At 35.8% G+C, this 15,934-nt stretch overlaps 1 protein-coding gene across 1 annotated transcript in view; it reads left to right on the top strand.

Moving 5' to 3' along the window:
* Positions 1-15,934, top strand: part of KNTC1 (kinetochore associated 1) — a 75,921-nt gene that overhangs the window by 10,553 nt on the left and 49,434 nt on the right. Inside the window, exons 6-20 of the mRNA XM_063086016.1 lie at positions 8-85; positions 1,117-1,151; positions 1,365-1,475; positions 3,116-3,209; positions 3,857-3,909; positions 4,689-4,804; positions 5,164-5,218; positions 5,760-5,858; positions 7,150-7,193; positions 7,301-7,366; positions 7,464-7,539; positions 10,587-10,712; positions 10,803-10,892; positions 14,215-14,268; positions 14,916-14,977. Of these exons, the coding sequence (XP_062942086.1) occupies positions 8-85; positions 1,117-1,151; positions 1,365-1,475; positions 3,116-3,209; positions 3,857-3,909; positions 4,689-4,804; positions 5,164-5,218; positions 5,760-5,858; positions 7,150-7,193; positions 7,301-7,366; positions 7,464-7,539; positions 10,587-10,712; positions 10,803-10,892; positions 14,215-14,268; positions 14,916-14,977 (1,159 nt within the window). The remainder of the gene's footprint in view (positions 1-7; positions 86-1,116; positions 1,152-1,364; positions 1,476-3,115; positions 3,210-3,856; positions 3,910-4,688; positions 4,805-5,163; positions 5,219-5,759; positions 5,859-7,149; positions 7,194-7,300; positions 7,367-7,463; positions 7,540-10,586; positions 10,713-10,802; positions 10,893-14,214; positions 14,269-14,915; positions 14,978-15,934) is intronic.

Below are 15,934 nucleotides of genomic sequence, written 5' to 3'. Positions count from 1 at the left end.
TTAATAGGTACCTATTATATGCTGCTTCTTACAAACAATGGATTTTTTTGTATTACAAACCTTCAGCTTGCTAAAATTCAAGAAGGTAAGTAGTGCATTCTTTTCATATTGATTTGCAGCAATATTTATTAGTTTTCTGGGTAAATTTAAAAATATTCTCTAAGAATATTACTTTAGTTTAATTGCATTCTATGATGCTGAGTATGCTATCAAGTATTTGGTGTATACTTATTCTCCTTTGTTAGGGCAGCAATATAATCTGAAGAAATATAATTTAGGTATGGCTTTCAGGGAGTTTATAGCTTAGTCGTGGAGACAGGACATAACACTAGCACAGTAATAAATGCTTTTTGAAAGAGTGAATGAACCTAGAAATGGAAATGACTGTATAAGTGTTAATAGTGCAGAGCAATAATCTATAATATGTCTTGATCCAGGTAAGATTGTTTAAGGAATTGGTAGGGGCATGTGCCTAAGAAACATTTTTAAAACATCTTTGTGTCCCAGGCCTGTGCTAGATCCTGGGTATCTAACAAGATTTAAGATGCATAGTTTTCCATAGTTTAATGAAGGATCAAGACAAGTAAGAGACGTATTCCAAAAACAGAGTGAGAGGGGATGAAAACTTCACAGGTAAGACTTCAGAGCTCGAACGGGAGTAGGAGAGTTGGAACAGAGAGAAGATCTTCTTAGGAGGAAGAAACGTGGTAAGGGGAGGTACAGAGAGTCTCTATAGGGACTGTAGGCAGCCTGGCTGGTGTCCTGAATACAACATGTAATCATACTTTATATCATTGGTCAAGGGCAAAACTGAAAAGTCAGCACTGCCTTGTTAATTCTGACCAGTATTTTTTTTTTTTTTTTTTTTTGTCGTTTTTTCGTGACCGGCACTCAGCCAGTGAGTGCACCGGTCAGTCCTATATAGGATCCGAACCCGCGGCGGGAGCGTCGCCGCACTGCCAGCGCAGCACTCTACCAAGTGTGCCACGGGCTCGGCCCGCTGACCAGTATTTTTTGAACTATATTATATTTAATTTCACCTTGACATAAAAGAGGTATTTGTATTATTTTATAGATTAAAACTATAAATTTAGCTTGCTTTCTTTTTTAATGCAGCGATTGAGAATGTAGACTTCAATAGAGCAAAAAAGGTAAGAAAACAAAACCATATTACCCTCTTTAATCTTAAATTTAATGTAAATGTAGGAGTCTTTCTGTGTACTACTGATTGATATTTTAGGAATTATAACATTTTAGTAACATTTCTATTAAAAAATACATTTATAACTGATTGACTTAAATTGATTTTTGTGGAGCTTAAATATATATGTGTTTTTAACATTCTTTTCTTTTTAATTTTGCAGTTACAAGGACAAATCAAGTCCAGTTTTATTTCTACAGAAAACTATCATACTCTTGGTTGTCTCAATCTTGTAGCTGGAGATTTAGCAAGTGAAACCCCTGTGATAATTGGGGTAATTATTTTTTTAAATTATTGGGTTTTGTTGCCTGAAGTGTTTCTTAACTAAAACATTATCATTTTGGTTAAATAACTAATTCGTAACATGTAACAGAAGTAGGAAAATTATGAAATTAAGGTCATAATTTTGACTCAATAAGTAAACCTTAAATTTCTATCTTGTAAAAAATACTGCATCATTATTTTCACTAGTCTCTACCTGAAAATTAGCATTTCTTTCAACTATCAGAGTAAGCAAAAACAGCAAAACACAAAATAAAAAAATTCCACAGTCACAGCAGTACCTGTGACTTTTTCACTAGATAGAAATCACAGATTTTAAAAAATTACATTATTGTGGTTATTTTGGAATATTGTTTATACACCACTACTTTAAAATTATAGTGGTCCCATATGGTATGTCTAGCAGAGGTACAATTACAATTGGTGACAAAGTCACAGGTACTGCTGATTCTACTTTTTTTTTTTTTTTTTTTTTTGCTTACATTCATAAGTAAAAGACATACCAAATTTCAGGTAGAGATTAGTAAAAATAAAGATGTAAAATTTTTTCCCATTCAGGTTCATAGATCCCTCGAATCTTAAACATCTATTAGGTCACTTGGTTAGAGTGTGGTGCTGATAATACCAAAGGTCAAGGGTTCAGATCCCCATAACAGCCAGCTGCCTAAAAAAAAAAGAACCTCTATATTAGAGAATGATCCTAAAGAGTAGAAAGTTTTTTAATTTAATCCCTACCTCATACGTGATTCTGTATTATTCTTATGCTTGGTTAGCTAAGCTACTTGCAGGTATATGTTATTAGGAAAATGGGAAACTGGGCAAGAATGTACATAGAAAAGCACAATTCACACTCCAGCATTGGAAAGACAACTCAAAACGTATACCTTACTGTATAATGTCTTGTGTTATATGGAAAATACATTTTATTACTTATATGTCACTTCCAGTAACTCTGGTCGTAATTTCTTTGAATTTGGGGGAAAAAAACATCTCACATATTCAAGGAGAAGGCAGAAGTTCAATATAATTACAGCATTTACAACACTTTTTACTTTCCAAATTTTTATTCTATATTAAGAAGCATTCATGTCTCCACATTTAAAATATCTACTTAATATTTCACCAGCATTTCAAACAATTTTAAATTAATATTTATAACTTTTTCCCAAGTATTTGTGGTTATTTTAATGAAAAATCTTAACAATTAAGGACTGTATTTATATCATAATACTGTAAGAGGATTTATAGTTTACTCTATGTCTTTAGGACAAGTTGCCCGAATGTGCCTACTTGTTATTAAATATTCATGTGATAACAATGAATATCAACAGTTCACTATTCTTTCTACTCTCTTCTGAAACTAAGAACGGAACTGAGAGAAGGAGAGAAGGGGAAGGGGAGGGGAAAGATTGGATAAGGGTTATAAAGAATAAGTATGACTTGTAACAATGAATATGCTAATAAATTAAAAAATAATAAAAAGAAAGGAACTAGGAGATAAAAGCTAGTTGGGCGTGAATATGTAAATATATTTTGAAATTAGTAATGTGTACAACTTACACGTTTCTGCTTTGAGGAAGGTTCAAGTCTAAAAGCCAATTTGCAATGATGTACTATTTTTCTCTTTTCTAGGGAACAGGAAATTGTGCGTTCTCAAAATGGGAACCAGATTCTTTCAAGAATGGAATGACAGTTAAGAACCTTATTGATACAGAGATTATTAAAGGTAAAATAAGTTAATGAAACTACTTTTGGTAATTCATAGTGAGTTTTAATTTTCATGTCAATATACTAAACCTGGCATATAGGCCATTTTACCATTCCACTCTTTGAAATAAGCCAGATTAGTTTGGTAATTGTCCACATACTTGTTTGTTTTTGTGATATTGCAGTTGTTACTTTTCAGTTTGGGTGGTTTTACGTTTTAGTTGTTACCTAACAAAAAATAGAAACAGGAATAAATGAAAATGGGAACTTGCTTTAATTTTTTAAAGATGATCGGTAAGGGAGGAATCTTAACCCTTGACTTGGTGTTGTCAGCACCACACTCTCCCGAGTGAGCCATGGGCCGAAAATGGGAACTTTTAATTTAAATATAGTTCTGCCTTACCTTATTAGTTAACTATTTAAATATGGCTATATGTAACAATGAAATAGGGCCGGCCCGTGGCTCACTCGGGAGAGTGTGGTGCTGGTAACACCAAAGCCACGGGTTCGGATCCTATATAGGGATGGCCAGTTTGCTCACTGGCTGAGCATGGTGCTGACAACACCAAGTCAAGGGTTAAGATCCCCTTACTGGTCATCTTTAAAAAAAAAAAAAAAAAAAACAATGAAATAAAATTCTTAGACATCTTGCTTTCTCTTTTGTAGGTGCAAAGAAGTTCCAGCTTATAGACAATCTACTTTTTGTTCTGGATACCAATGTATGTTTCTGACATTTCTCCTTCAGTGTTTTCACTTGATATTATGTTTAACAACAAAAATGTCAAATTTACAAAGACAAGGACTTCAGCCCGGGAGTGGAGGGAAGTGAGGGGGATGACTATTTTGTATACTGTGCTTTATTTCAGTATACGTATCAAAAAATACAATGGTCCTTCCTTATCCACAGAGGATTTGCTCCAAGACCCTCGGTGGATGCCTGAAAGCTCAGATAGCTTTTTCAGATGCCTGAAAGCCTATATATGCTGTTTTTTTCCTATACATGCATGCCTATAATAAAGTTTAACTTATTGATTAGGCACAGTAAGAGATTACCAACAATAACTAATAATAAAATAGGACAATTATGACAATATGCCAGCATTACTACTCATGTACTTTGAGGCCATTATTGAATAGAATAAGGGTTACTTGAATATAAGCATTGTGATACTGCAGTTCAGTCAGTCTGGTAACCTAGACTGCTACTAAGTGACTAATGAGTGGGTAGTGTCTACAAACATCGTGGATATGCTGGACAAAGGGATGATTCACATTGGGACTGTGCAAGATTTCATCATGTTACCAGCGTGATGCACAATTTAAAACTTATGAATTGTTTTTTCTGGGAATTTTTCATCTAATATTTTTGGACCATGGTTGACCGCTGGTGACTGAAACCATAGAAAGTGAAACCTCAGATAAGGGGAACTACTGTATACCCTGAAATGTAAATTTTTAGTCATTAAGAAGATGCATAAATGAAATGTGTCATTTGCAGAACGTGCTGAGTTTATGGGATGTTTACGCTCTAACTCCCATATGGAACTGGCCCTCTCTTCATATAGAAGAGTTTCTTCTTACAACAGAAGCAGATTCTCCTTCGTCAGTCACATGGTATGTTGTGACTATGACTAGCAGTAGTATCCCTTCCGTTAGCACCAGGTTTCTTGGCTGGTTTTGTGCAGATCACTTATTATGTTTTGTGTTTTAAACCCTGTGAAACCATCTGACAGTATAAGGACCAATTCATTGTTTGCCAAATTCACTGGGGACATATAGGCAATATGAACCTCCAAGTGATTGTGTTAGAAATAAAATGTCAGTCTGGGCCATAAACATTCAGAAATAGAATCTGATATCTTCTATGTAAATCCATTTAAACATTTATGAAAAAAATATCACTTTAACGTAGCTTATATCTAGCAATTGGCAAAACTTATTTTGATTTACTTAAAGCTTCTCTTCTCTTTTAGGCAAGGGATTACAAACCTCAAATTAATAGCGCTGACAACTACAACTAATAAGAAGGTATTGGAAATTTTTATTTCATGCTTGTCCATGTTATGTGTTAGCAATAGCATTAACTAATACAAAAGTAAATGTTAAGATGTGCTCTTAGCATATTAGCGTATTAGCTTTCAGTTCACCCAGACCTTTGACAAATCAGAAATAATCCTGCAGAATTCTTTTTTCTCCATTTAAAAAAAGTGGATATAAATCTCAATTCCACATTTTAAATGGAGCATTTCAGGAATCAAAAATGTTCATAAGAAAGTTTATTAGAGTGACTCATGTAGTTCTGGCACTGAGGAATTACATTCACCTTAAATACAAATTGTAGAATGGACTTCAGGTGTATGGATTTTTCTTCAACAGATTTGGAAGGTGAGATATAACATAATTTTATATGTAACATTTAAATGACAGTAATAAACTTAATTATAACTTAGTTTTTTGCATTTAGCTTTGTACTGAGGGTTTTAATCTGTGCTCTTGATTGTGAAGTGTTGTTTTGTGCTTGTATGTTTATAGTGACCCACTAAGTTAATTGCTTTACTATTTTTCTTAGATGAAAAACCTCATGGTTTATTCATTACCTACAATGGAAATACTATATTCTTTGGAAGTATCTAGTGTTTCTTCTCTGGTCCAAACAGGAATTAGCACGGTAAGTTTATGCATATTTTAAAATTTAAAAATTTAAGAATAACTAAGCTAAACATGAGTGGAACCTAGTGGAATACCTGGAGAGATCTCAGGTTTATAACTATATTTACAATTAACAGAAGTCCTCAAATACATTTACTTGCCCAAGGTCAGTCTTCATATTAAAAAAAAAAGTAAGAAAAGCATATTAATCAAATAAAATATCAGTCATCTGCTCAACTTTCTTGTATCTCAACAGGAAATATAGATGGTAATTAATTTGAGGGGTGGATTGCTTTTATTTATTTGTTTGTTTGTTTGTTTATTTAGTGACTGGCCAGTATTGGGATCTGAACCGTTGACCTTGGTGTTATCAGCACCGTGCTCTAACCAAGTGAGCTAACTGGCCAGCCCTTATTTATTTTTTAATTGTGATCTATTAAAAAAAAATTAAGCACATTTGTGTCATCTCTTTTTGTGCACACACGCATGCACACGTGCATAGGCATCATGCTATATTTTTTCAAACAATTTGTGAATGACTTGCAGACATCATGACCTGTCACCCCTAAGTGCTTCAGCAGGTATTGACTAAGAATAAGGGCATTCTTCTACAATATAATTACCATACTCAGAAAATTCATATAATACTATTATGAAATATACTTCCCAAATTCAGATTTTACTAATTGTGCCGATTAATTTAAAGCTATATTTTTCCTTATCCAGGATATAACCGAAGATCACTTATTGAATTTAGTTGTTGTGATCATGTTGTAGTCTAATCTAGAATAGTTCCCAGTCTTTTCTGTCTTTTAAGACATTGGCTTTTTTTTTTTTTTTTTGGCAGCTAGCTGGTTCAACATTGACATTTTGGAAGAGTCCCAGCCTGTGGTTTTGTAGAATGTCCCTCTATTTGGATTTGTCTGCTTATTTTATTATGATTAGATTCATATTAAGCTTTTTGGCACAAATAGTGCATAGATAATTCTATTTCCTAACTATATCACGTGAAGGGCCTCATGGTATTCATTTATCCTGATATTGGTGGTGTTAAGTTTGATCTATTCATTAAGGCAGTTCCGTCAGATTTCTCCATTTGTAAAGATACATTTTCCCCTTTATAATTAGTAAGCAGTCTATGTTGTGTTATTTTGAGACTGTGGTAATATCCTTTCCCCAGCAGTTTTTCCCCCAGTGCTTTTAAAATCCATTGATGGGTAATTTTTGCCCAAATCAGTTGTTACTCTAGTAATTATAAAATGCATTGCTTTTATATTTGGATTTTAATCATGTTTTTGTTATTGTTGTAGGATACTATATACCTTCTGGAAGGAATTTGCAAAAATGATCCAAGGTAGGTCATGTTTTGTTTTATCAGATAAGTTGTTAAATAACAGCTAAGTTAAAATTTCTTTATTAATATTAAATGACAAGTCCATTTATAGTGAAAACTTTTTTCAGACTGTCTGAAGACCCAGTGTCCATTTTAGTACTCAGATGTCTTACAGAAGCTTTACCAGAAAACAGGTAATTTCTCATTTTCTTTTATACCTTACCCCTTAATGAATAACTTAAATTCCCTGATTAATAAACATTCAATGGAATTTCTTTTCCAATTTATCAGATTGAGTCGGTTACTTCACAAACACAGATTTGCTGAAGCAGAGAGCTTTGCCATTCAGTTTGGACTAGATGTTGAGGTAATCATTCCTATATTCATTTGCTCATTGAACAAGCATTTTTTGGTGTACTAGAGGATGAGGAGACTGGCTGGTTAGCTCAGTTGGTTAGAGTACAGTATTGTAACACCAAGGTCAAGGGTTCAGATCCCTGTACCAGCCAGCCACAAAAAAAAAAGAGGCTGAGGAGAAGACACATAAAACATAAAAGAAATTTGGTATGAGCAGGCCTATAATGAAGATATGACCAAAGTAAAGTAGGGATTCAAAGGAGATAGTGACCCACAGTGGGGCAGAAATGCGTCATTGAGGAGGTAATTTTTATGTCAGATCTTGAAGGTGTTCCAGATTGTCCAGGGAGAAGAGAATTCTAGGTATAAGAACAATATGAATAGAGTGAGGGAGGCTTATGACACTTTTAGGAATGCCTAGTAGTTAGGTAGGACTAGAGTGCAGATGATATGGGCAACAGAGCAAGAGGAGATGCTGATACAGAAGGAGGAGGCTGAGCCTTGAGAGCCTTGTGTGCATTGCAAAGGGTTGAGGTTTGATTCTGCAGGTGACGGGAGCTGCTGAAGATTTTAAGCAGGAGAGTGATTAGGTAGTCATTTTGGAAAGATGGAGAATTGTTTAGAAAAGGACAAACCAAGAGATGCAAATATCAATTGGAAGACGAAGCAGTTTCTCTAGGAGACATGAGCCCATGCAGTGAAATGGAGCTATAGGAGAGGCTGATGAGAGAGGTAGAAGGTGGCAGAATCAGTGGGACTTAGTGACCAAATGGTGGGAGGGACAGATGACTTCCAGTTGACCAGTAGGACTCTGGCTCATTGTGCACATTGGATGGTTATGGCATAACCTAAAATGAGGAATACGTGTGGAAGAGCAGATTGGAGTAAAGGATGAAAAGTTCCGCTTTATAAAAATTGGATTTGAGGGATCTGGTAAAACAGGGATGTCTGGTAGGAAGTTGGGGAGTGACCTGCCTGAGCTGACTTCAGAAGTCAGTAAACTAGAGGAATGGCTCAGACCACACTGGAAGAATGTGTAAAGTAGAAGGAGATCTGAGGATGAGATCCAGGGAGCACCAGCATATGGGGGTAGAGGACGAAGGGCTGTACACATATTTAGGAAAAAATAAAGGAGGAAAACCATAGAATGTAGAACAGAAGCCAAGGAAGGAGAAACTCGTAAGTTTAGTGGGGAGTGATCAGTAGTTTCAAATACTACAGAGAATACAAAAGCTGAAAGATGTCTGGTGATTTGGCAATTAGAAGGTTATTGAATCCCTTTAAAAGTCCATTTCCTGGGAAGTAATAAAAGAGAAAGCCTGATTGTAGTTGATTAAAGAATTAATATTTCCTAAGTGGGTGGTAGATATCTATGTGTTGTTTGTTCTAAAAATATAGTGTTTTAAAACATGGAATAGTTCTTTGTATCATTTAGGAATGTATATGAGTAAAGGGGTAAGGAAATAAATGGAATAATAAGTACCAAAACCAGAACAATGGTTACTTCTGGTTGGAGGAAGGAGGATGATGTATTGGGGAAGAAGACAGAGGGATCTGAAACTATGTTGTTGATATGCTTTATTTTTTAAGTTAAGAGTGATGAGTACATGAGTATTTGTTATATTCTTACCTCTTTGAACATCTGAAAGATTTCATAACTAATTTTAGAAACAGTGAATGGATTAAAAAACCAGAAAACCCGGGAAGGAAATGAGGGGAGTGGAGAAACAGAAGGAGAGAAGCTACTCTTGTTATCATTTTAACTTTCAGAACCAGAGAGCCCAAGTCAAAATTGGTATTCTGGGGCCGAGCCGGTGGCGCACTCGGTAGAGTGCTGTGCTGGGAGTGCGGCGACGCTCCCGCCGCGGGTTCGGATCCTATATAAGAATGACCAGTGCACTCACTGGCTGAGTGCCGGTCACGAAAAAACGACCAAAAAAAAAAAAAAATTGGTATTCTGTCCATAGGAAAAGGAACCTGAAATTTGAAATTTTGGGAATTTCTAACTCTAGCCGCTAAGGCACCTTTGATAGACTTAGAAAACTGGAACATAATTGTGTGGTTGTCTTCAAAACTTGCTCAATCACTTTTGGACTGCATAATTCAGACAGATAACCCTCTTGAGTCCCAGTTTCCTTTTCTGTAAAATGTGGATATTAGTACTTAACCCCAAAGGGTTATGATGAGGGTTAAATGTTTATTTCTTAGATGAGAGTCAAATGAGACAATTCACATAAAGCACCTTTTTTAAAATTGACAAATAATAATTATATATATTCATGGGGTACAATGTGATGTTTGGTATATGTTTACATTGTAAAATGATGAAATCAAGCTAATTAACATATTTATTACCTCACATATTAATTTTTTGTGGTGAGAACATTTAAGATCTACTCTTTTAGTAATTTTGAAATGTACGATACATTATTATTAACTACAGTCACATACTGTTCAATAACTTTATAAAACTTACTCCTTCTATCTAGCTGAAACTTTGTACCCTTGAACAACATCATCTTATTTCCCAAGCCAGCCTCTTTTAACCTACTCTCTACTCTCTACTTCTATTAGTTTGACTTTTTCAGATTCTATATATAAGGGAGATCATACAGTATTTGTTTTTCTGTATCTGGCTTATTTCACTTAGCATAATATCCTCCAGGTTCATCCGTGTTGTTGCAAATGACAGAATTTCCTATTTTTTTAAGGCTGGATAGTATTCCATTGTGTATGTGTACACCACATTTTCTTTATTCTATTCATCCATGATGGACACTTAGATTGCTTCTTTATCTTAGCTCATATAAAACTCTTGTACACTGCTTGACACATTTAGTAAGTGCTTAATGGAACTGGTTTCCATAACTCCTAGTAATCTGGGTTACCTTTCAGACACCTAAGCGTGAACCTTCTTTAAACCTTATTCCTAGACCACCTGAGGGTTCATCTTTTTTTCACAAGAGTTTATCTCTCACAGCTTGCTGTGAGACTAAGAAGTCATCCTCAGGGATTATCATACTTCAAGTCACTTGATGTGGCATGTTTATATTACAGCTTGTTTACAAGGTCAAGTCAAATGATATATTAGAGAAACTAGCTCTGAGTTCTGGGGACACCAGTGAACAGACTGAATGGCAAAAACTTGTAGATGAAGCTAAAGAGAATCTACATAAAATCCAGGTATGTTTTCCCTGTCATGCAGTAGAGTATTCAGATTGATGTGTTGATCAATGTTAGGTTGATTTACTATGTCTGGCATTTGTGAAACAGGATGATGAATTTGTGGTGAATTACTGCTTGAAGGCTCAGTGGATAACCTATGAAACCACCCAGGAAATGCTCAGTTACGCCAAAATCAGGGTAAGCTGGGTTTGTTTGTTTGTTTGTTTTTAGGAAGAATTTGCCTTAATCATATTTCTACCACCTCATATATATTTTTTCCCTCCATTTTTCTTTTCTAAGTGTGCCATTAAAAAAAATATACTCGGGCCGAGCCCGTGGCGCACTAGGGAGAGTGCGGCGCTGGGAGCACGGCAACGCTCCCGCCGTGGGTTCGGATCCCATATAGGAATGGCCGGTGCGAGCACCGGTCACGAAAAATACAAAAAAAAAAATATATATATATATATATATATATATATATATATATATATATATACACTCTACCCTCCCACAACCAGGCACAACATGCCAGCACCTTGGAGCCCACCTGGGGACCCGAGGCATGGAGAAGGGGACTGGACCTCTCTCCCACAACCAGGCACACTGAGCCAGTGCCTCGGGGCCCACCCAGAGACCTGGGGTATGGAGTTGGGGACTGGAACTCTCTCCCACAACCAGGCACACTGGACCAGTGCCTCAGGGCCTGCCCGGGGACCTGAGGCATGGAGAAGGGGACTGGACCTCTCTCCTACAACCAGACACACTATGCCAGCACCTTGGGCCTCGCCCAAGGACCCAGGGCATGGAGAAGGGGACCGGACTACCCTCCCACAACCAGGCACAACATGCCAGCATCTCGGAGCTCACCCAGGGACCCGGGGCATGGTAATGGGGACCGGACCTCTCTCCCACAACCAGGCACAACATGCCAGCACCTCGGAGCCCACCCACGGTCCCGGGGTATGGAGAAGGGGACCAGACCATCCTCCTACAACCAGACACACCACACCAGCACCTTGGGGCCTGCCTGGGGATCCAAGGCAAGGAGAAGGGGAATGGACCTCTCCCCCACAACCAGGCATGCTGAGCCTGTACCTCGGGGCCCACCTGGGGACCCGGGACATGGAGAAGGGAACTGGACCCCTCTCCCACAACCAGGCACATGGCACCAGTGCCTTGGGCTCTGCCCAGGGACCAGAGGCATGGAGAAGGGGACCAAACACACCCCACAACCAGGCATATCGCCAGTGCCAAGGAGCATGCCAAAAACAGCACACTCACGTGGGTAGTCCACCACAGCCACCACAATAACCATGCCTTCTGCAAAAGTTGCTAGACACCACAGCCACCACGCAGATGGTCCACCAACCACTAGAGTGCATTCACACAAGAAGAGTCACCAGCAGAGACAAAGAAGAGGATGTCTCTTTCCACAAAACCCATTTCAGAGTGACAGAAGAAGCATATGCTCTATGATAATATTGGGGGACCTGATCACATCTCTCAGCATTGGACAGATCATTTGGGCAACAAGTTAACAGAGTAACCATTATTCTTTCAGAAGGAGAGAAGAAATTTAGGGCAGTTAGAGGGGGGAGGGGAAGGGAATGGGAGAGAGGAAAGGTTGGACAAGGGGCATAAAAAATAATTACAATTTGTAACAATATATATGCTAGTAATACTGATTTGATCAACATATCTCAATGTTCAACCCCCAAAATATGTATAATCGATTTTGATTCAATAAATAAAATAAATTATTAAAAATAATAATAATAACAGCTTTATGGAGATAATTAACCATTTACAGTATACAGTTCAGTGGTTTTTAGTGTATTCACTGAATTGTGCAACCCAAAATCAATTTTAGAACTTTTTCATAGCCCCAGAAAGAAACCCCATACCCATTAACAGTCACTTCCCATTTTCCCCCAAACCTCCACCTCCAGGCAACCACTAATCTACTTCCTGTCTCTATAGATTTGCCTATTCTGGACATTTCAAATAAATAGAATCATACAATATGTGTCCTTTGTGTCTGCTTCTTTCACTTAGCATCATGTTTTTGAGGTTCATCTGTGTTGTAGCTTGTGTCAGTGCTACATTTCTTTTTATTGCCAAACAATATTCCATTGTATGGATATACCACATTTTGTTTCTCTGTTTATCAGCTGATGGACATTTTGGTTGTTTCCACTTTTTTTTTCCAATTATTTTAAATGTGTTAAAATATACATATAAAATTTACCATTATAACCATTTTTATGTTCACTGGTATTAAATACATTTATAATGTTATACACCACCACCACCATCCATCTCAAGAACTCTTTTCATCTTGTAAAACTGGATCTATGTACCCATTAAACAATAAATCCCCACTTTCCCATCCCCCAGCCCCTGGCAACCACCATCCTACTGTCTGTCTATGACCCTGGCTACTCTAAGTATCTCATATTAAGTGGAATCATCCAGCATTTGGTTTTTGTGACTAGCATATTTCACTTAGCATGATGTCCTCCAGGTTCATCCATGTTGTTGTAAATGACAGAATTTCCTTCCTTTTTAAGGCTGAGTAGTATTCCATTGTAGGTATATACCACATTTTGTTTATCCGTTTATTCACTGGTGAACACTTGGGTTGCTTCCACATTTTTGCTACTGTGAATAATGCTGCTGTAAATAATGTTGCTATGAACGTGGGTGTACAAACATCTCTTTAAGACCCTACCTTCAGTTCTTTTGGTTATATACCCAGAAGTAGAATTGCTGGATAATATGGTAATTCTATTTTTAATTTTTTGAGGAATCACCATATTGTTTTCCACAGTGGCTGTATCATTCTGCATTCCCACCAACAGTGCATAGGGTTCTAATTTCTTCACATCCTTGCCAACACTTATTTTCTTCTTTCTGATAGTAGCCATCCTAATGAGTTTGAGATGGAGGGTAAGTTTTTATAATATTTATACATGTTAATTTGTCTTATATAAAAGAAATGGATTCTTTTTCTGTTGTAGACCTTTGTTAATGTGCATTTTTTGCTATTACAAATAATGCCATTTTTGTGGTTGATTGTTCCCTTCAGTGACCTATAAATATCATTGCTAGTTATATTCCTTAAGATCAAGGTATAACATGGGCAAAATGTTATGGGCTGTTTTCATAAAATGCATTAATTTAAAAAAATATGTCATATCTTTATTGTTTACTGTTCATTTCAGACTTAAATGCAATTTATTTATTTATGTTTATTGCTCACGTATATTCATGAGGTACAAAGCCGACTGTCACCACCTGTGCTCAAGATGTGATGACCGGATCGATACAGCATGCCCATTACCACAAATTGCGATTATTCCCCATGTCCACCACCCAATTAATCCCCAACCTCCCTCCCCGTCCCTGCGTTTTTTTTTTAAAGATAAATTTTTTTCTGTCAATTCACAGAAACACCATCCTTTATGAAAAGCCTAATATATCAGGTGTTTTAATGGTATTTCTTATTGTTCATCCTTAGCTTTTGAAGAAAGAAGATAAAACTGTTCCTATCTATTCTGATGGTTTGAAAGAGGTAATTACATTAGATTTAGAGGTTAATTTGGGATGAATATATCTTCAAAGAATGTTTTCCATTCAAGATAGGTCTGTATTTCTTCAAGAGCAAGTTATCATTTTAATACCTCAGTTTCCTTATCTGCAAAATGAGAACGTTAATAGTATTTACCTTATAGGGTCATTTTGAGGTCAAAGGAAATAATTCCTATAAACCATTTTGCATAGTACCTGGTACCTGCTAAACACTCAAATGTAAACTGGGATGATGATTTTGATAGTGTCAAAATACATGTTTGCCTGCACATGTGCATATATATATATATTTTTTTTTTTTTAACTTATTAGCTCAAAATAAATGTTGATGTAACTCAGCTAGATTTTGCCATCATGACGTTTATAAATCAGTGGGAAAACTGATTTTGAAGGACACCTACAATTAATGTCATATTCTTTTATAATTGAATGAAATTGTAATGTTTTAATTATTTCATGTTTTTTGTTTTATATTAAATAAAGGCAGTCATGTTCATGGGCATTGACTGTAATATGGGATAAAATGAGAATGCGTGTAATTCTTCTGAAATGGAATAACTAATTTTTAGTGTGTTTTTTTTTCAATATTATACACACAGTATTCAGATTATCAAGTTATTTTTTCTTTAGGTACTAAGGGCTCATGCAAAGTTGACTACTTTTTATGGAGCATTTGGACCAGAAAAATTCAGGTATGTATATTCCCCATTTTTAATATTTAGATTGAATTTAGATATAGGTTTAGAATGTCATAAAAATATATAGTGTTCCTTTGGAAGAATTTGTGTTTCTTAGTGGAGGCAGGGGTTGAGTGATGGAAAATTTGTTTTCGCCAAAAATGTTAGCTGAACATCCTTATTGTCATTTTCTTGACATGAATCTTTACAACTTTGCTCATAATCATACTTTTACAATATCTTCTAATGGTTCACTTTTCTTTATTGTTAATTTATAAATAGATTTATCTTCAAGGTAAGTATATCTTATATTTGTAAATAATGATATTCTTGGCATACATGTGAGTATAGCTATGGATTCAATTTCTGGAAGTGCATTGCTAAGGGAAAAGGTATGTGCATCTAAATTTGCCCTCTGGTGCTGAAAATATCAAGGCCCAGGATTCAATCCCTGTACTGTTCAGCCACAAAAAAAATTTTTTTAATTCAAAAATAAATAAGTAAATAAATTTGCCTTCCAAATGTATCTGTTCCAATAGATGGAGTAAGAGAGTGCCTATTTTCTGACTCATTCATCAATACTATGTTATAAAATTTGGGGGTTTTGCTGATCTGATATGTGAAAAAAATATTAAAAATTTTACAACATTGATTTTCATTAATTTTGATCGAGATAAGTATTTATTTTTTAATTCAAAAGCCTATTGTTTTTCTATTTATATCCTTAGTTCATATTTCTCTTGAGGTCTTTTTAAAATTAATTTGTATAAACCTTTTTGTATAAGTAGTTCAGATTTTCCCCTACTTTGATGTTTTTCTCTTAATTTCATTATTGGTATTTTTTATCTAAAATATTCAGAAGTTTTGTTTTTATTTTTTATTTCTGTTTGGAAAGGTATTGTGCATGCCAAGATTAAAAATAATTTCTCTTATTTCTTTATCATAGAGTTTCATTTTTTTTACATTTAAATC

The sequence above is a fragment of the Cynocephalus volans genome, chromosome 2, assembly GCF_027409185.1.
Source record: "Cynocephalus volans isolate mCynVol1 chromosome 2, mCynVol1.pri, whole genome shotgun sequence".
Lineage (NCBI taxonomy): Eukaryota > Metazoa > Chordata > Mammalia > Dermoptera > Cynocephalidae > Cynocephalus > Cynocephalus volans.
This window is presented reverse-complemented; position numbering and strand designations above follow the sequence as displayed.